The sequence below is a fragment of the Trichosurus vulpecula genome, chromosome 8 (genome assembly GCF_011100635.1).
Source record: "Trichosurus vulpecula isolate mTriVul1 chromosome 8, mTriVul1.pri, whole genome shotgun sequence".
NCBI classification, from domain to species: Eukaryota; Metazoa; Chordata; class Mammalia; order Diprotodontia; family Phalangeridae; genus Trichosurus; species Trichosurus vulpecula.
In genome coordinates, this window is record NC_050580.1 from 195,999,115 (window position 1) to 196,017,615 (window position 18,501).

Consider the following 18,501-nt stretch of genomic DNA (forward strand, 5'->3'; position numbering starts at 1 on the left):
TAGAATAGTTAGAAATTTGGTAATACTAAGCCCCATTCATTCCTACTTTTAAGTGATTTTCTTTGACATCCTTGACCTGTTGTTCCTCCAGATGAATTTTGTTATTTTCACTAGTTCTGTAACTACCCCATGGATAGTTTGATATGGCGCTAAATCTGTAAATTATTTTAAATAGTGTTGCCATTATGTATTTATATTCGTGTGGCTCAGTCAAGAACATGTGAGACTTTTGTCTTTGTCTGCAACTAAAGGCTTAAAACAGTGGGAGAGAGGCATCTCACTAGTATGGCTCTTGTTTTTACAGCTCTGTATTGAGTATAGCTCAGTGAGGAAGTTGGAGGAATGGTCTGTGGATATGGTGAACCTCAGGGGGCTTGTCCACCTGTTGGAGGCACATAGAATGTGGAGGAGAAGGGAGAATTTTCTGGAAGAACTGGATAGTTGCTTTTGAAGGAATCAGCTAGTCTGGTCTTCAAAATGCTTCATGGAAGTCTAGGGAGCCTGTCTTTATACTAGGCAGATTGTCCAGTGTTTGTGGATCTGAGTGAAATCCCTGGTGAGAATTAAGAGAAGCCCTCAAATTAAAGAAAAAATTTTTTTTAACGTAGTCATGGTGCAGGTAAACTTGGGGGAATGGTTTTTGTTTTTGTTTATTTGCTTTTTGTTCTGTTGCTTTTAGGTGAGGGAGGGCAGAGTGACTGAGAGGGCTGTTGGGATGACTCTTCAGGGGTTTCTTCTGTTTTTGTCTTAAGGCAGACCTGTATTATAGTGGATTATAGGAACATGATCCACTATTTTGGTATTTTTAGATTAGAAGCCCTTGAAGGAAGGGACCTTGTATTATATCTCCCATTGTGTCAAACTTTTTGTTTACTTCAGGCTTAATACAGTGCTAGCACAAATATTTGCTATAACATTTCCTAATACTTAAGCCTGTGTTCTACTTCCCTAAACTTATATTTTTTTCAGCTTTTCAAATAACTGTCATGTTTGTGATCTCTATTTGTCTTCTACTCCTTATATCCCCAGTCACTTCCTTCTAAGTCCATTTCTTCTAAGAAGGCATCCTTGATTTACTTCCTGTTTAGTTTATTTACATGATATTCCATTTCTGTCTCTGCAGGCTGCACAGCTCAATCTGTCTTCCCTATGCTCTCTCCATACTTTCCCCTCTTGAAATCCCTGCTTCCATTCAAGGTTCAGTTTAAATGCTACTTTTTAAATGAGGCCTTTCCTTGTAACCTCCAGTTGTTAGTGTTTGCCAGTAGATTACTTTGTCTTCTCTGTATATATTTTGAATTATTTATCTGTGTACAACTTGTTGTTCCCCCTTCCCCCAGTGAAATGGAAATTTAAAAAATATTTCATTGATATCCTTTGTTTTTACATCACCTTGATTTCCCCAATATTATCTATTTCTCCTCCTCCTCCCTCCCCATCCATTCTTACAAAGAATGAAAAAAGAGGAAAAATCATTTTTAAGTGGTTCAGCAAAACTAACCAATAACATCAACCAAGTTCAACGTTAAATGAAGTCTTTCACTGTAATAAGCCGACCAGGCCACCAGGTCTAGTTCTGTTTAGACGAGTTGGATGCTTCAGGTTTGATACTGGAACAAAACAGGAAACTTGTCAATCTAACAGCAAAAGGCAGTTTTCTTATCTCTAATAGGAGAAGGACATTCAGAGCAGGGAGAGGATATTCACGGAAGATACAGTCTAGATTCAGCTGAGTGTAGCCTTTCTGTGCTGGTTTGATCATGCTATTGGTCTGTGTTCAGAAACATGAGTGAGGAGCTAGCGACCCTTGTGTCTTGGCTGTTTATGTGCTCAGGTGATGAGGAAGCTACTTGAAGAGCCTGGGCCCTAGTCCCCCTGAGCCATTTATATCTTGAAGATGGTTACAATCCCCTTTAAAGAAAAACTAGTGTAACTTACATGGAATGGGACCTTAGGTTATTGTTTCCAGCACAACACTCATAGTCTCTTACCCCTGCATTCTTTTACCTTCCTTTGTGGCTGACTGAACTTGATGGTTATAACCTTGGAACGTTCTGTGCAAATTATTGTCGTTTCCCTTTGTAGCTATGTATGTTGTTTGTATGTATGTATGTATGTGGTTTTCCTGGTTCTGCTTCCTGGACTTCACTTTGTATCAGTTCATCTAAGTCTTTCTATACTTCTCAGTATTCTTCAAATTCATAGTTTTCCTACGATGCAGTATTATTCCATTGAATTCGTATATCATTTGTTTAGCTGTTTCTCAGCAGGTATCTGTTTTGTTTCCAGTTCTTTGCCGCTATAAAAACTGTTGCTATAAATATTTTGGTGTAGGTGAGACTTTTGTTTTTATCATTGGCCTACTTGGGTATATGAAGAATGTAAGCTTCTTGAGGGCAGGGATTGTTTTCATTTTTGTCTTTGTATATCCATTGTTTGAAACAGTACTAGGAATGTGCTAAATGTTTAATATGTGCTTATTGGATTGAATAATTCTAAGTGTGACCAATTGACCATTTTCCTTGAACAATGTCTCACTAGAATAGCCTTACTAGAAAAAAAAAAGTAATTAAAGGAGAAAAAAAATCTGTATATTCATCCTGTTTTCTTTCCCTCTTCTGAAACTTTTGACCTTAACATGGCAAGAGTTATGAGTTTCGTTCCAGAGGAAGAGACCCCAGCCAGCTCCCCTACATATTTTCCATTGGTGCCATTTTCTTCTAACTTCTAACTTCTCCTTTTTGTCCAGCAGTAACTCCACGGTACTTCAGTTCTTCCTTCTCTGCTAGGTATATTCCAAAGAAGCAAAAGAAGTGACTGCAGTTGCACTAAAGGCTGAAGCGGCAGAGCTAAGGGCCTCTGCTCTGGAGCTTACGTAGTCCCCCAGTTCCCTAAGCCGTCTTTGACAGTTTCTGAAGCCACCTTGTTGTACTGACTTATCCGAGGTTCTTCAGAGTATTGTTTATTTTTTGTTACTCTGGTGATACTTATCACTCCAAGCTACGGGGAAAAACCAAATGTGGTAGGTAGTAAGAGTGCCAGGAGCTGCTTTCTCAGACTCTCACAACCTGGAATGACACCCTAGACAAAATGCATATGTGGTAGCCCACTCAAGTGTTCTGAATTCTTTAGCCCCATCTTCTGAACCAGATCTTTCTGAATGGTGTAATGGATAGGGGAACAGATTTGAGATGAATGATAGTGACTGAAAGGGAAGGAAGACATAACAAAAGGGGATGAGGATAGGGGAACAAGAAAAGACAAACAGGGATAGAGAGCCATATGAGGAAGGAAGAGACAAGGGGAGAGTGGTGATGCGACTAAAGATTTTTAAGTCATCGCTAATCAGTGTGACTACTCTGGGCAAATCCGTATTTGTACAGCATAGTAGGTGCTTAAAAAATGTTTGTTCTCCCCTCTTCCCTCCCCCATGCAGACCACAAATCTCAGCAACCCCTAGCCAGAGAAAGTTACCTTTTAGAGGTAAATGTCTTCAGTTATCCTTCATATTGGATCCAGTGTGCTTAATTTGGTCTTTAACTTAGAAGCATCCATTTAAAAAGTTATTATACAGTGACTAGTGTTGGATAGGAATTCTATCTGCTTAGGGTCACATCAAACAGTAGTGATGTTCATTTTTTGACTGTTATGGTTTCTGGTCGGCTTCCCTAATTAATGAAGGTTAGGTCTTAGGAGGGGTTCCCGCTGTTTTCCTCCACCATTCCTGGTGCTGCAGGTTTTGTGTTCATTTTTGTCAGCCAGTTCTGGGGACCCTGAAGCTACAAATTAGATGAGAAAAGGAAGAAGAAGGTATAATGGGTCCCAGTACCTAGCTGAAGTCAGAGAAACTTCCAGTGCTTAACTCCCTGATTGCCTAGGGAGAAGTTCCTGCCTTACTGCCCCATTCCCTGGGACTCTGGAATGTTTCTCTAGACCAAGTTCCAACTAGTTTTAATGCTTGGCCATGGAAATTATGTCTCTGGCTAGAGAAAATGCATCTACCACTGTTGAGGGCGTCTAGTCCTATCCTGGACCACTCGAAATAGCCTGAATTTTTATCTGGGGTTGCCTAGGGTCACATGGGGCTAGAGGTTCTTATGTTGTAGGAGCTACAACTACAACAATAGCAGAGGCATATCAAGAAGCAGGCAAGTGATAACTTTTTCTGTCTTCTTGCTTCCCATCCTTTTTTCATCGTGAGCTGTTTATTGATTCTGCCTTTCCTTGGCCTCTAACCCCCTTCCTGAGCCATAGGAGAACATGTGGGCTGCCCAACCCCTTTCTAGCTATATAGGGTAAGCACTTGCCTACATCTCTTTGATAAATGTGTGGACCCAACCATGTGGGTAGATGGCCATTTGAGGTCCAATCTTTGCCTCTAGTATATATCAATCAATGAGTCAGCAAGCATGTATTCAGTGCTTCCTCTGTGCCAAGCACTGTGCTGGAGATGCAGAGAAAAACAAAACAGTCCCTGCTTTCAGGGATCTCGTATTCTAGTAGAGGGTGACAACAGATAGATAACTAGAAAGACCTAAGATATAGACAGAGTAGGTAGAAGGTATTCTTATAGGAAAAGGCACTGGAATTCTGGGAGACCTCAGAAAGGCGTCCTGAAGAAAGTTTAAAGGAAGCCAGAGAAACTAAGAGGCAGAAATGAGGAGAAAGACCATCCCAGGGATGGGGATAGCCAGTGCAAAGGCCTAGCTGGAGTGCAAAGTGCATGGAGGGAAGACTGGAAAGGGGCCAGATTACAAAGAGTTTTAATGCTAAACCATAGTTCTTGATACTTGATCCTAGAGATAATGGGGAACCACTGGAATTTGTTGAGCAGTAAAGTGACATGTGCTATTACATTGGTAGCTGAGTGGATTGAAGTGGGGAAGAACTCGAGGCAGGGAGAAGGCCTATTGTGATAGGCCAAGTGAGAGATGATGTGTGTTCAGTTTTCCCTGTGACATGTGTACTTTTCTCTTTCCTAGGGTAAGTGCATGGGAAAGGGACTTTTGCAGTCATTGCTTAGAGAAAGTTTAGTCCTTGACACCTGGGTAGAGTTAGGAGCAGGACTGATGCTTAGTGCCAGGCTGGTGGTAGGGGCTCCATAGAAGCCCTTTCACTTTCAGTGGGAGGCAGTATGGGTACGCTACTGGAGGGACATATTCTTGTCTAGTGGTACTGGAGGGAAAGTGTGAGGAGCATATTATAGGACAGAAGCAGAACTAGTTCATTCTTCAAGCCCAAACTTAAGAAATGCTCCTGGGGAATGTAGATAGTAACTTTGAGCTTACATCCCACAGGCTTTTCTCTTTCTGATGCACTAGTTCAGAGTTGCTACCTGAGGCTCTCTGAATCTTCCAGCCAGCTTCCTACCAGAAGGCCTAGGTTCATGAGGCAATAGTGTGTTTTTGGTTAGACAGATGATATAATCAGAACTCTGCATAGTTAAGATAAATGTTTTGGGGGGCATATTTGGCTAGATTGGAAAGGGGAAAACGAGAAGTTACAGGATGAGGTCAGCTATGGAAATCTCACTCTTTATTTCTGTACTATCTGTTCCAGATGTGTAGTTGTTTTATTCAATCCCCGGAAGCACAAACAGCACCACATCCTCAACAGTTCCAGGTAAGTCAGCCCTGAGCTCCAGGGAATTCAGGAAGAGTCTTACTGTGGCTTTCCTCCCTCCATGTGGACCCTGGGATTAGACTGGTCTCATCTCTCCTTACCTGGCCAGGCTTAGTGGAGAGATCTGTCCTCTCTATCTTGACCTCGTGGTAGCCTCAGTGATCTTTTTTCTTTGGGGTGATGAATATTGGGATCTCTCCTTTTATGAGCAAGGAAACTTGCATTTCTGTCATGGGGACTCCTTTGGCTGCCCGTGCAGCCTCGTTTGTCACCGTAGCCTAGCCAGGTTGTCTGGACACCAGGTGTACCTACACAGATGCGCAGCTGTACCTGTCCTGGCTTTCAGACTTATTTCTTTCTTTTGTAGGAAAACCATCACTGCTCTTGCCTTCTCCCCAGATGGCAAGTACCTGGTCACTGGAGAGGTGAGTGACAGGGAGGGAACCAGTAATGCTAGGCCAGGACAAGGTATCATTGGCCCTTCCCAAGAGTCCTGGATCCCTTCGATGTTTAGCCCTCCTGGCCGGATGCAGAGTTCCCTTTTAGTTTCCCTTAGTGGCTGTCCATGGATACTGTATCTTGCCCTCTAGGGCCCCCTGCTGGGTCCAGACAGAATGCTTCTTGCCTCCTGTTGGCTGTAGCTAGAAGGAGGAAGCAATGCGAGCCAGGGACTTAAATTGTAGAGGAGGATGGTGTGCATCCCCTGTTGTCTGCCCTCATTCCCATTGCCATAGAAGTCAGGCACTCCCTGCATGGTCATTGTCACATACTCTGATACTCACTCAATAAACATTTATTGAACTCTTATTCTAGTGCTATATAAATTTTATCTGTTGCTGTTTTATCATCATTATTGTTATTTTCTACACTTGGGGAGTATAGGAAGATGAAGAGTAAGCTTCATGAGTATGGGGTGCCCATGAGACTTCTAGTCTAGGGCAGAGAAACCAGGCACACAAGTAACTCATGCATGGTAGAATGGGGCCTGGGGGCTGCTGTGGGCAGGTGTCTGTATTCCTCATCTCCAACTTTCTCAACGCTTCCCTTAGAGTGGGCACATGCCTGCTGTACGAGTCTGGGATGTGGCTGAGCGTAACCAGGTGGCTGAACTACAAGAGCACAAGTACGGCGTGGCCTGTGTGGCCTTTTCCCCCAGTGCCAAGTACATTGTCTCCGTGGGCTACCAGCACGACATGATTGTCAATGTCTGGTCCTGGAAGGTGAGTGGGAAACTGAGGGCAGCTTAAGAGGCAGGCTGGGGAAGGATGGGAGATGATGATGTGGGCTGGTCTGTTTTTGTCCCCATGCTGCTGCCCTTAGTCACATTCTTAGAAACCATGTGGACTACAGAAAGGAGTAGTGATAGAGCCAGCTTTGGGGGATTCTTGCATATTGTCTTCTTGCAGGGATTACTGGCATATTGTCAAGAGATCCCTGTGAGAAGGAGTTGTCCTAAGCCTTACACAGAGAGACATGTTTTTATCTATCGATCAGGGATCCTCCTCCAGGCTCAGAATCTCAGCCTTCCACGGGCCCTGCTCTAAGCCTTGAAGAGCAGTTTCCTAATTATTACTTTGGTTATCTCTCCAGAAAAACATTGTGGTAGCTTCCAATAAGGTTTCAAGTCGAGTGATGGCTGTGTCCTTTTCTGAGGACTGCAGCTACTTTGTCACTGCTGGTAACCGGCACATCAAATTCTGGTACCTGGATGACAGCAAGACTTCAAAGGTGAGAATGATGTTGACAGTGGCCACCGTGTTAGAGGTCACCATTAATTCCAGTCCCTACAAGCCCTTACCCTCTGTGTTCCTCCATACATCTGGTTTTCAGTCATACTGGGAAAGCCCCTATCACAGGCTTAGCCACAGCTTAGGCCAAGGCCTAGATATCTGTGACTCATATCTTCCCTCCCTGCCCAAAGCCTATTCACCCTCTCCTTTGTGACTAGGATGGTTGAGCATTAGCAATATGTGCCCATAGGTGAATACCACGGTGCCCTTGCTGGGCCGCTCAGGGCTTTTGGGGGAGCTTCGGAACAATCTTTTTACTGATGTGGCATGTGGCCGAGGAAAGAAGGCAGACAGCACTTTCTGTATCACCTCTTCTGGACTACTGTGTGAATTTAGCGATCGAAGGCTATTGGACAAATGGGTGGAACTTCGGGTGAGTGTGAGTCTGACCACTGACGGGTCCCAGGCAGGACTGCTGGTTGTCTCATGGGGAAATCTAGCGCCCCATTGACAACTAGCAAGAAAGAAAAAGAGGCCTTATGTGGGAGGGGATTCCTCCATGAGGAAGCAAGACCAGGGAGATGGATCCTGGCTCGGCACAGAGCCCCTGGCTAGCTGTATAACTGCTTCCTTTCTGCTCTCTCCTTCTGCTTTTCCCTTCCTCTACTCAGAACACAGACAGCTTCACAGTAAGTGCAGCCTAGACTTTCCTTTTCTGTCTCACTTTTTCTGTAGCTCTTTTGAATCTGCCTAGCCCCTCCTGCTTCATCTTCCTTGTCACCTTCCCTGCTCCCCTGCTGCTCTACCTACAACCACTCCTGGTGCTTGGCGAGCGTTCCCTACGTGTCCCAGGCTTTCTGGAGAGCCCCGTAGTGAGCACCTCCCACTCTCCTCATCCTCCCTAGCCATTGCTGCTCTGGCAGCTGCTGGAAGGCAGCCAGAGGGACTCTGGGCAGCAGCAACCAGACTGGCTTCTTTCCTTGCCCAGGTTTTGCCATTTTCTCCTGTAGGCGAGTGACTGGTTGATGGAAGCAAAGGGAAGAGGGAATGGTAGGGGCAGTTCTTTAGCAGCGAACAGATCTCCCTGAGTCAGGGGCAGTCTTAGGGGGACATCGTTCATTCTGCCTTTCTTCATGAAAAGTACTGAGTTACCTTTTCTCCCTAGACCACAGTGGCCCACTGCATCTCAGTGAGCCCAGACTACATCTTCTGCGGCTGTGCCGATGGGACCGTGCGTCTCTTCAACCCCTCGAATCTTCACTTCCTCAGTACGCTGCCCAGGCCCCATGCCCTGGGGACCGACATCGCCAGCATCACCGAGGCTAGGTGAGTTGTGTATGCTCTTTTGACTCCTCTCTTTGCCTCTTCTCTTCCTCCCCTCTTTTCTCTCATCATCTGTTAATTTATAGTAAGTGAGAAAATCAGCTTCTTCGTCCTGTTCAGTTGGAGGCCTCTGGGAATGAACCAGAGATCCCCACATCCTGCTGCTTTTTTCCTGGGCTACCCATTTCTTTATTCCTTTTATCCCTCTTTACATCAACTCCCTCCTTACCAGGTTGCCCTTTCTCTTCCCTCCCAGCCGCCTCTTCTCTGGTACAGCTGATGCCAAGTATCCAGACACCATCGCCCTGACCTTTGATCCCACTAATCAGTGGCTCTCCTGTGTATACAATGACCATAGCCTCTATGTATGGGACGTAAGGGACCCCAAGAAAGTGGGCAAAGTGTACTCAGCCCTTTACCATTCTTCCTGCGTCTGGAGTGTGGAGGTATGTAGGGTGAGGGAGGTTCTGTTTTCTTGAGACAAAGCCGGGTTACGGACATCCGTGTTCTCTGGGATGTACAGGTGATGGCACTTTCTTAATGAGACTTCCTAGCATTCCAAGAGAGACCTCATGTTAAGGACTAGGAAAAGGTCTCAGCAGATGAACTTGAACATGCAGTACCCATCTATCTCAGGCCCTTTCCTGTGTATCCCTTATATATCCGTTCTTGGGCAGAGCTGGTCCTGTCTCTTCTCCCTCCACTCCTAGGTATACCCTGAAGTGAAGGACAGTAACCAGGCCTGCCTGCCCCCCAGCTCCTTCATCACCTGCTCCTCAGACAATACCATCCGCCTGTGGAACACTGAGAGCTCTGGCGTCCATGGCTCTGCGCTGCACCGCAACATCCTTAGCAATGTGAGAACCAGGATTCTCAGGATCCTGCCCCAAATTGGAGGCCGCTCATCCCCCACTCCCTGCCCCACCAATTTGCCTTTCTTATGGCCAGGAACCTGTTACTTGTGATCTGTGCATCCCATCCCCACAACCATGTGCTCTATGAGTCTTGCCTTTCCTTTGGCTAGTTGCGTTGTACTTGGTATGAGGGCATCATGGCTACCTCACTCAACTTTTACCCCTAATTAGGACCTGATCAAGATAATCTATGTGGATGGGAACACCCAGGCCCTGCTGGACACAGAGTTGCCAGGGGGTGGAGACAAAACCGATGGGTCATTGGTGGATACTCGTGTGGGAATCCGCTCTGTTTGCATCAGTCCCAATGGACAGCACCTGGCATCGGGGGACAGGGTAGGCACACTTAGGTAAGTCTCGTCATGAGATGTGAGCGCCATCCTCACTGTCACAATATGCCGTGGGGGAGCTGGTTCCACGATGAATACCAGATTTGAAGGGCTCCAGCATGGAAGAGTGGGGGAAGGGACTGTGCCAATGAGTAAGGGACTCTCTTTCCCACATAAATTCTCCGGCAGTAAAACATCTCCACTCTCACCCTTGCAGGGTACATGAGCTGCAGTCCCTGAGCGAGATGCTGCGGGTCGAGGCCCATGATTCAGAGATTCTATGCCTGGAATATTCCAAGCCAGACACAGGTGAATGAGGGTGGCTCTGTGGGGTTGCTCCAGGCCTGTACTACTCATTTGGGTCTGGAGCTGAGCAATATTTGCCCCCCTTCACAGTGGGAAGAAGAGGGAGTTTCTGAGCACTCCCTATCCCTGACCATTCTCCCTGAAGTGCTTTGGGGTTCTGTTCTTTCTGCCGTCCTCTCCCCTTCCTCTCACCCCCATATGTGCACATCTCACAAGGCAACTGGGTCCAGGCTATGGGACCTTATGTCTCCTGAGTACCGATTTACTGGTTGGTTAATTCTGCCTTTGGGCTGTGGTCACAGGCCTAAAACTGCTGGCCTCAGCCAGCAGAGACCGCCTTATCCACGTGCTGGATGCTGGACGAGAATATAGTTTGCAGCAAACACTGGACGAACATTCTTCTTCCATCACTTCAGTCAAGTTTGCGGGTAAGATTCAAGGGAGGAAGGGACTCTGGGGTTTAAGTCATGTCTTGATAGTCCTCTTGCTTCCTAGGGCCATCAGGGTCATCATGTAAGTTGGGTGGAGCATCAGTCAGGGCTGTGTTTAGGAGGGGAGCGTGGTATACATTTGACGGCGTTGAGGCTGTCACGATTGTGAGCTATCTGATAGCTGGTCGTGGCTCAAAATGGGGAACAAAGCAAAAGAAGGGAATTCCTGAAGGAGAGACAGCGAGGGCAGCTAACCCTTCTTCTTTGTAGCAAGTGATGGGCAGGTCCGCATGATCAGCTGTGGAGCAGACAAGAGCATCTACTTCCGTACTGCACAGAAGGTAATGGACCCTCGGGGCTCCAGGCCTCAGTGGGGTGAGACGGAGAATGGGCACTGATAGCTGCCCCAGAGAGCCTCAGTCGGCCTAAGAAGTGCGATAGGGAGATGGGAGTGAAGGCTTCTAGGGTTGGAGGCTTTTTGAAGGGGGGACGTATTTGAGTCTGGGCCCTGTCCACATGCTGTGTCCCCTGCAGTCTGGAGATGGGGTGCAGTTTACACGGACACACCATGTGGTGCGAAAGACAACCCTGTATGACATGGATGTGGAACCCAGCTGGAAGTACACAGCCATTGGCTGCCAAGACAGAAATATTAGGTAGGTATGCTCTCCTGAGATGGATTAGTTCTGCTCACCTACTCCCTAAAGTGCCAGTTATATACACATCAGCTTTAGGAAGCTGTGGTTTGGACCAGAGGCCAGGGCTATGTTGATCCTGATGCTTCCTCGATTTTGATACTTAGGATTCTCCCCTGTGACCATTACTCTTGTCAAGAGGGTGTTGCCTGTCTGGGATGGGGCAGAGGGGAGAGGAGGAAGAGAGGAAAAGGCTCATCTCCCTCCCAGCCATGTGCTGACCACCGCCTCCCACAATGCATACACTGTATGGGCCAAAGAAAATGAATCTTCTTCTTGTTATCTCCTTAGGATCTTTAATATCAGCAGCGGGAAGCAGAAGAAACTCTACAAAGGGTCCCAGGGTGAGGATGGGACCCTCATCAAGGTAAGGAGACCTTTCGGGCTTGGCAACAGTACCAGAGCTGATGGGGATCCCTATTCAAAGGAGCCCCAGCCTGCCTCTCGCCTCTGCCTACCAAATATCTCATCCTTTAGGTTCAGACAGACCCCTCAGGCATCTACATTGCTACCAGCTGTTCAGACAAGAACCTGTCTATTTTCGATTTCTCCTCAGGAGAGTGTGTAGCTACCATGTATGGCCATTCAGGTGGGTTCTTCCTCTCTTCCAGGTGGCCCTAAAACCTAAACAGGGCTGGTTTAACCTGTCTTCAGCTCCCCTCCTCTAGTTTGGACAGGCTCCCAGGTAGGACACTCATGAACTGTATTCTGTGTCTCCCCCAGAGATTGTCACTGGCATGAAGTTCAGCAATGACTGCAAACACCTCATCTCTGTATCAGGAGACAGGTGAGCATGAGAAGCCTCCCTTGGGAGAAAGAGCCACGTTTCCCACCATAGCTTCTCCTCTGAAAGGTTCTGGACCAAGATGTCCTTATCTTGACTATCTTTTAGTATGAGTGGCCTTATAGCACCGGGTGGCCTTTTTCTGTCTCTTGCACACAAAACTTAATCTCTCCTCTCTGTGCTTTTGGACTGGCTGTTGTCCTTGCCTAGAATGCACTTCCCCCTAATCCCCATCTCTTAGAATCCCTTGTTTCCTTTAAAGTCCAGCCACCTTCTCATGAGGCCCTACGTACGCTGCTGTTGCCTTCCCCATCCCCATCGGATTATCTTGTATTTATTTTGGTGTCTGTTGTTTCCTCTGTTGTAATACAAGCTCCTTAAGAATGAGGACTCTTTCATTTTTACTTTTGTTTCCCCCATGCCTATCACAATTTCTGGATTGTGGCAGGTGTTTCCTAAATGCTTTCTGATTAATTGATTGGTTGTTTAAGCGAGGGTTTCTGGTTAAGATCGACCCGATACCATCAGCCCTGTTCTCAACTGTTGCCGTCTTGCTCATCCATTCAGGAAGAGAATATCATGATAATGCTGCCTGTCCTTTGGGTTCTGTCTTGTCTTTATTCTCTCCCCTGATTTTTCTTATGATTCTGCCCTTAGCTGCATCTTTGTATGGCGCTTGAGCTCTGAGATGACTATCAGCATGCGGCAGCGTTTGGCAGAGCTTCGGCAGCGCCAGCGAGGGGGCAAGCAGCAGGGGCTATCACCCCCTCGAAGAGCCTCTGGGCTTAGCCGGTAAGGATCAAGGGAAAGGCGGGGGGGAGGGGAGGAAGGGAGTTGCTTATTGCCTTTCTGTGTGCTCCTGCCCTCATCTCATAGCCTGGGCCTTGTGTGAACACCTCCTTCTAAGACCCCAGCCCTTTAATTTGACTTCCTCCAATACCGATCAGTTTCTCCACTGACAACCTTCCCTTGTCTTTGTCCCTACTCCTGGGATCCCTATTGATTTTAGCCGAGAGGCCCCTACGGTGCTTTCTCCAGTACCAGCCCTTTCCTCAGACAGTGACAAAGATGCGGAAGATGAGGGCACTGAGGAAGAAGAGCTGCCAGCCCTGCCCATTCTTGCCAAGGGTACCAAGAAAGAGCCAGGTAAGTGTCTTGGTGTAAAGGAAGAACATATAAAAGGCCCAGAGGGAAGTAAATCCAAGGGTTCCCAACCTGGGATTTACACACCCCGGGGAGTGTAGAAGTTTGTCAAGGAGATAGAACAATTATTTGGTAACTAACTATGTTATCATAGTGAAATTCATCTCTTATTTCTTATGTCCATATGCATGGTTATCTCTCCAACTTATTTCCTTGAAGGAAAAGGGTACAGGGACCAAAAACATTTGGGAAGCCCTGAAGTTAGGGGAAGAGGGGCATCAGGATGAACTGAAAGATCTTGGGGATCAAGATGTAGAAGCAAATGGGATGTCAGTTTAGAGGTTGGAAAAGTCAAAGTTGGGGTAGAAAGTTGTTTGTGCTTGACATTGCTCAGCACCCCCCAGAGCCCTTTCCCGATAAATTCTTCCCCTATGACAGCTTCGGCCCGAGGTCCAGCCCTGCCCCGAAGCCTGTCCCACTGGGAAATGAGTCGGGTGAGTGCCTCTCGCTAATGTTTATTTGCAACAGGACTGCTTGATGATTGAAGGTAAGAATCAGTCCAGGTGGGAAGCCCCCCACCATTTTCCTTCCTTGGGGCACAATCAGCTCTGGTGCCCAGTAGGGTTGGAAGAACAGGAACAAAGTTGCTTTCATCATTATTTGGAAGGAAATCCAGTTAGTTGACCAGTCAGGGGCAAATGATGTAAATGGTCACTCAGGAAGTGGGTCAAAAGGTCCAAGAACCCTGGGGAATTGAAGGTTCAGTAAAAACTCAAGGTCCAGATTTCCCATGGCAGGATGCGATTTAGAACCTGAGGCCACACCAGTCAGAGCCAGGCTGCAGACAGCGCCAGGAAGCTGGGAGGCAATGTGGCTATGGGACAAGTGCTAGATTCAGTCCAAGGATATTCTCTGTGACCCTGGGCAAGTCACTTAACCTCTCTGGACCTGCTCAGTTTCTTCATCTGCAAAATGAGGGAGGTGGACTGGATGTATTAGCAACCACACTAGCACACAGGGCGGGCCGCTAGCACAGCTTCTTGTTCTGGTTTTATAAAGGATGGACAGCTTCAAAAGGGTTAATAACCTTACTTTAATTAGACAATGAAGAAACATAGAAACATAGAGAAATTTGCACAGAGATCCAATAGATAGGGCTCCAACTGTCTAGTAACCTTGCTACACACTTTACCATTTACATATATCACCAGACCTAGAGAGCACTGGCATGGGGAGAGAGGGAGAGGATGGGGGGGCCTCCTTAACAAACAGCTATCCAGAGTCTCCTCTGGGAAATCCAGAACAAACCAAAAAGGCCTCAGGTGAAGCTCCCATGAACGAGCCCCCAGGCAAAATACCAATCTTCCGAGTATACATAGACTTAGCACCTAATTGGCAAGGCAGAATACCTGGGAACAGGAGATTGTTATGGCCATGGATCCTGGGAAACTAAACTCCGAGAAATAATAACTAAAATCCGCATTGCTTATGCTTCCACTAGATCACCCCTCAGATCCCTTAAATCTGTGATCCTGTGATCCTGGAAATTGTATGTTGCTTTAGCGTTGGTCTCCAGGGAGTAAAGGTTTTTACAACTATCTTAGAGCCAAGAAACAAAACCTCCTCTTTCTAGTAGACTCTCCCAGGGTGGAAAAGGCCTAGTTCCTTCTACTGTCAGTGAAAGTTTCAGTAAAACGGGGTTGTGGGAATTCATCTTGTACTTCAGGACTAAAGTTCTCCAGGTTAGAGATGGCAGTGATACCTTTTCAGGGGATGGAGGGATTTTGGGGTCCCCTCTTGGATATGTGTGCTCCTTCAGGGTGTAGGGTATTCCATACAGTAAGCATTTATTAAACACCTGCTGTATGCAAGGCACAAGGAGGGGATACAAAGATGGAAATGAGGCAATGCCTGCCCTTGAGGACTTTGTTTTGCTTCAGGGGAGGAAGCGGGAATAAGCATTTATAGAGTACCTGCTGTATGCCAGGCACTATGCTAAATGCTTTTCAGATAGCCCTATTTGGTCATCAGAACAACTCTGCAAGATAGGTGCTGTTAACCCCATTTTAGTACCGAAAAAACTGAGGCAAATAGAGATTAGGTGCTTGCCTGGGGTCACTCAGCGAGTGTTTGAGACCAGATTTGAACTCTGCTTCATCCACTGTGCCACCGTAAAGACCAGTGTTGTTTTCTTCATGTCATCCTTAGTTTTTGAGGTCCCCCAAGTAATCCATCATAGCAGAGAGAGACTGACTGAAGCTTTTCCCTTCTATTTTCTTAGTCTCAGGAGGGAGTAGAATTCCTGGACCCAGCTCCTGCCACCAGCCAAGGTCCCCGGAGACGAGGACGATGGGCCCAGCCGGGTGTAGAGCTAAGCGTCCGCTCCATGTTGGACCTCCGCCAGTTGGAGACACTGTCCTCAGCACCTCGGCCACCCAGCCAGGACTCCCTGGCACAGGAGCCACTGACTCAGGCCCAATCTGAGAAGCGTAGCCAACAGGCCCCTGTGGGTGCCCAGCTCAGTCAGGTAAGGTCTCTTTCCCAGGTGACCTCCACTAAGACTTATAGCTGAAGTCTGGGACTCTTTCATCTTGTTTTGAGTTACAGATTCAGATTGGAGCATATCTGGGTCTTGTCTGGCAACTAGGGTGAAACAAATACGGCATTTGTCCCAGTTTTAAGCCCCCTGAGTGATAAGGTATAATAAGTTGGCTGGGGGTGGGTATCCATAGGATAGAAAAGAATACAGTCTTTCCAGGAGCTTGAAAACACACGTATAGCTCTGCCTGTGTCTTACCTGTAAATCTGTCTCCAGATTTGCACTCAGAGCCCCGGACTCTGGTTCTTACCTAGGACTACGGGGTATTCAGCTTCTTTTCAGGATCAGTATGCTGCGAGCTTCTTCCCAACCTTACTTCCCTCTCTGTCTGAGGACCCCTTTTCCATATGTTTCCAGAATGGCAGTATTCCCCAGTCCCTGACTTCCAAGCCTTGTGCCTGTTCTCAAGTTATCCAAATGATCTCTCAGGAGGAGGGGGTCTTCGCTCAAGAGTTGGAGCCAGTGAGCAATGAAGATGGCATTGTCTACCCAGAGCCAGGCGATTGCCCTCCCCTTGATACCAGGCAAGGAGCCTCCTCCAGCCCATCCTGTCCTCACAGGGCTGTGCAGGCCCCACCCCTCGGGTTTCTCTGGAATCTTGTGGTTTCAGATGTGTACTTTTTCACTGAGATATGGGAGGTTGGATCTCTATCTGGTTCTCCCCCAACCTGTACCTCCCCAAAATAACAGGTCCAAACAATAGTCCCCCTCCTTCCCAGAGATGAGGAAGAAAATTAGCAGCCCAGTACAGTATTAATTGACCGCTTTTCCTTGCTCTCCTCGTTCTCCTTGCTCGCTGGGTCTTGCCCTCCTGGCAGTGAGTTCCAGGTACAAGCCCTTCCCCATGGCCCACTTGGTAGAGTGTACCCAAATAGCAGGGGCACTGAGAAACACAGTCCTGACAGTGCCTGCTCTGTGGATTATAGCAGCAGCCGCCTTTCCAGCCCAGAGCATCCCAATGAAGGTAAGAAGACCCTATCATCCTAAAGCCCACAGTCCCTAGAGGTTCTTTGGGGGGCAGAGGGAGCATGCGGATGGAAAAAAGGCTATCCCTTAGGGACAGGACCACCCTGGGAGGGCTGAATGGTGGAATCGAAGCAAGATATGGGTGTAGTATGTCCTCTCCCCCCACCCCACTCCCATTTCCCTAGACTCTGAGAGCACAGAGCCCCTGAGTGTGGACGGAATCTCCTCAGACCTTGAAGAACCAGCTGAGGGGGAAGAGGAAGAGGAGGAAGAAGAGGAGGATGGAGGAACTGGCTCTGGTGGGCTACAGGGAGGCAGCCCCCGTACTCCTGACCAGGAACAGTTCCTCAGACGGCACTTTGAGACCCTAGCCAATGGGGCCGCTCCAGGTGTGGCCAGAGGACCAGGGCCCTGGTCACAATAACCCTCAATCCATTCCCCGGCCACTTGTGAGAGGGAGAACTCAAGGGAAGGAAGAAAGACCTAAGGGCAGAGTGTGTCCTAGGACTCGCTTCCTAAAGCAGGGGCCCAGGGGTGGATGGGTGCTTATCCCGGGTTTCCATGTCATAGGAGGTTGGATCTAGGTCCTGAGGGCTGGGAAGTGGTACTCAGATGTGTGCCTAGTTTTTGCTGGTGGTATTCAGGGTATTGGCACATAGTAGGAGCTTAATAAATACTTGTTGACTGACTAACTTACTGTTAATCTCCGTGACAGGTAGCCCAGGCCGACCCCTGGAGAGGATGGAGCCTCAAAGCATATCATCCCGGTTCCTGTCACAGGTGCAGACTCCTACGCTCAGGTACCTCATTCTCAACTTAGAGGAGCCCAGAACATGGAACTCGAGATCCCTTCCATCTACCCACTGGCCCTAGAACCAGAGAAGTGAAAGCCTCTGCCTGTGGCTCTGCTTAGAAAATGATTAGAAACAAGCCAGTCCTTCCCCCAAGGCTGGTGTCGGGTATCTCTGCAGTACTCTAGGCTTGTATATTCTCATGCTTGAACCTCATCTGCCACTTCTTTGGCTCAAAACTTTGGAGAAATTATGCTGCCTTGCCCCTCTCATCAGCAAAGAAGAGGCCTTGCCCTTTGCCCCGCTGACCCCCAAAGAGTAGTAGAAATGGAGCTTGAGCGGCCTCTGGACATGGTAGGGGGAGTGTGTGTGGCTAAGGCTGGCACATCCAGGGATCTACCATTCAGTTTTCTTCACTTTCTCAGCTTGGCTGTGTCACATCTCATTCCTCTAGGGAGCTATCTCTCTCTTCTTCGAGACCAGTGCTACCACAGAGACCCCTCAGGGTGCTCCAGGCCCCTGAGAAGCCTAGCAGTGGAGCCATCAGCCCTCCAGGAGTCCTGCCAGAGGCCGAGCCAATTTCTGGGCGCTCTAACCCCCAGCCTGTGGTTCCTATACTTCGACGGCGCCGCCTGAACCTGGATAGCAGCTGGACACACAAGAAGACTGCCTTACCAGGCTCTGGCAGTGGCCTCCAGAAAGCCCAGTCAGTGCATAACCTGATGTCACAAGGTGAGGGGCTTAGCTTGATGTGGCTTCCTCTTGGACATTTGAGCTTAGGAATTTCCAGGGGGTAGGAGAGTCTGACAGACCTACTGGGGGTTATTCCTGTACATGCCCTTGAGTCCTTTCAAACCCCTAGATGTTC

At 47.7% G+C, this 18,501-nt stretch overlaps 1 protein-coding gene across 2 annotated transcripts in view; it reads left to right on the top strand.

The window, feature by feature from the left end:
- Positions 1 to 18,501, top strand: part of MAPKBP1 (mitogen-activated protein kinase binding protein 1) — an 85,853-nt gene that overhangs the window by 53,256 nt on the left and 14,096 nt on the right. Inside the window, exons 4-29 of one of the 2 annotated variants that reach the window (XM_036735525.1) lie at positions 5,560 to 5,622; positions 5,990 to 6,047; positions 6,672 to 6,842; positions 7,213 to 7,350; positions 7,603 to 7,785; positions 8,024 to 8,041; positions 8,518 to 8,678; positions 8,932 to 9,121; positions 9,386 to 9,532; positions 9,761 to 9,939; positions 10,136 to 10,227; positions 10,527 to 10,652; positions 10,926 to 10,996; positions 11,190 to 11,311; positions 11,642 to 11,717; positions 11,828 to 11,939; positions 12,074 to 12,137; positions 12,792 to 12,926; positions 13,144 to 13,280; positions 13,716 to 13,771; positions 15,559 to 15,804; positions 16,234 to 16,400; positions 16,695 to 16,840; positions 17,028 to 17,231; positions 17,558 to 17,642; positions 18,088 to 18,365. In XM_036735525.1, coding sequence (XP_036591420.1) covers positions 5,560 to 5,622; positions 5,990 to 6,047; positions 6,672 to 6,842; positions 7,213 to 7,350; positions 7,603 to 7,785; positions 8,024 to 8,041; positions 8,518 to 8,678; positions 8,932 to 9,121; positions 9,386 to 9,532; positions 9,761 to 9,939; positions 10,136 to 10,227; positions 10,527 to 10,652; positions 10,926 to 10,996; positions 11,190 to 11,311; positions 11,642 to 11,717; positions 11,828 to 11,939; positions 12,074 to 12,137; positions 12,792 to 12,926; positions 13,144 to 13,280; positions 13,716 to 13,771; positions 15,559 to 15,804; positions 16,234 to 16,400; positions 16,695 to 16,840; positions 17,028 to 17,231; positions 17,558 to 17,642; positions 18,088 to 18,365 — 3,425 coding nt within the window. The remainder of the gene's footprint in view (positions 1 to 5,559; positions 5,623 to 5,989; positions 6,048 to 6,671; positions 6,843 to 7,212; positions 7,351 to 7,602; positions 7,786 to 8,023; positions 8,042 to 8,517; positions 8,679 to 8,931; positions 9,122 to 9,385; positions 9,533 to 9,760; positions 9,940 to 10,135; positions 10,228 to 10,526; positions 10,653 to 10,925; positions 10,997 to 11,189; positions 11,312 to 11,641; positions 11,718 to 11,827; positions 11,940 to 12,073; positions 12,138 to 12,791; positions 12,927 to 13,143; positions 13,281 to 13,715; positions 13,772 to 15,558; positions 15,805 to 16,233; positions 16,401 to 16,694; positions 16,841 to 17,027; positions 17,232 to 17,557; positions 17,643 to 18,087; positions 18,366 to 18,501) is intronic. The other variant, XM_036735526.1, reaches the window with a different exon arrangement.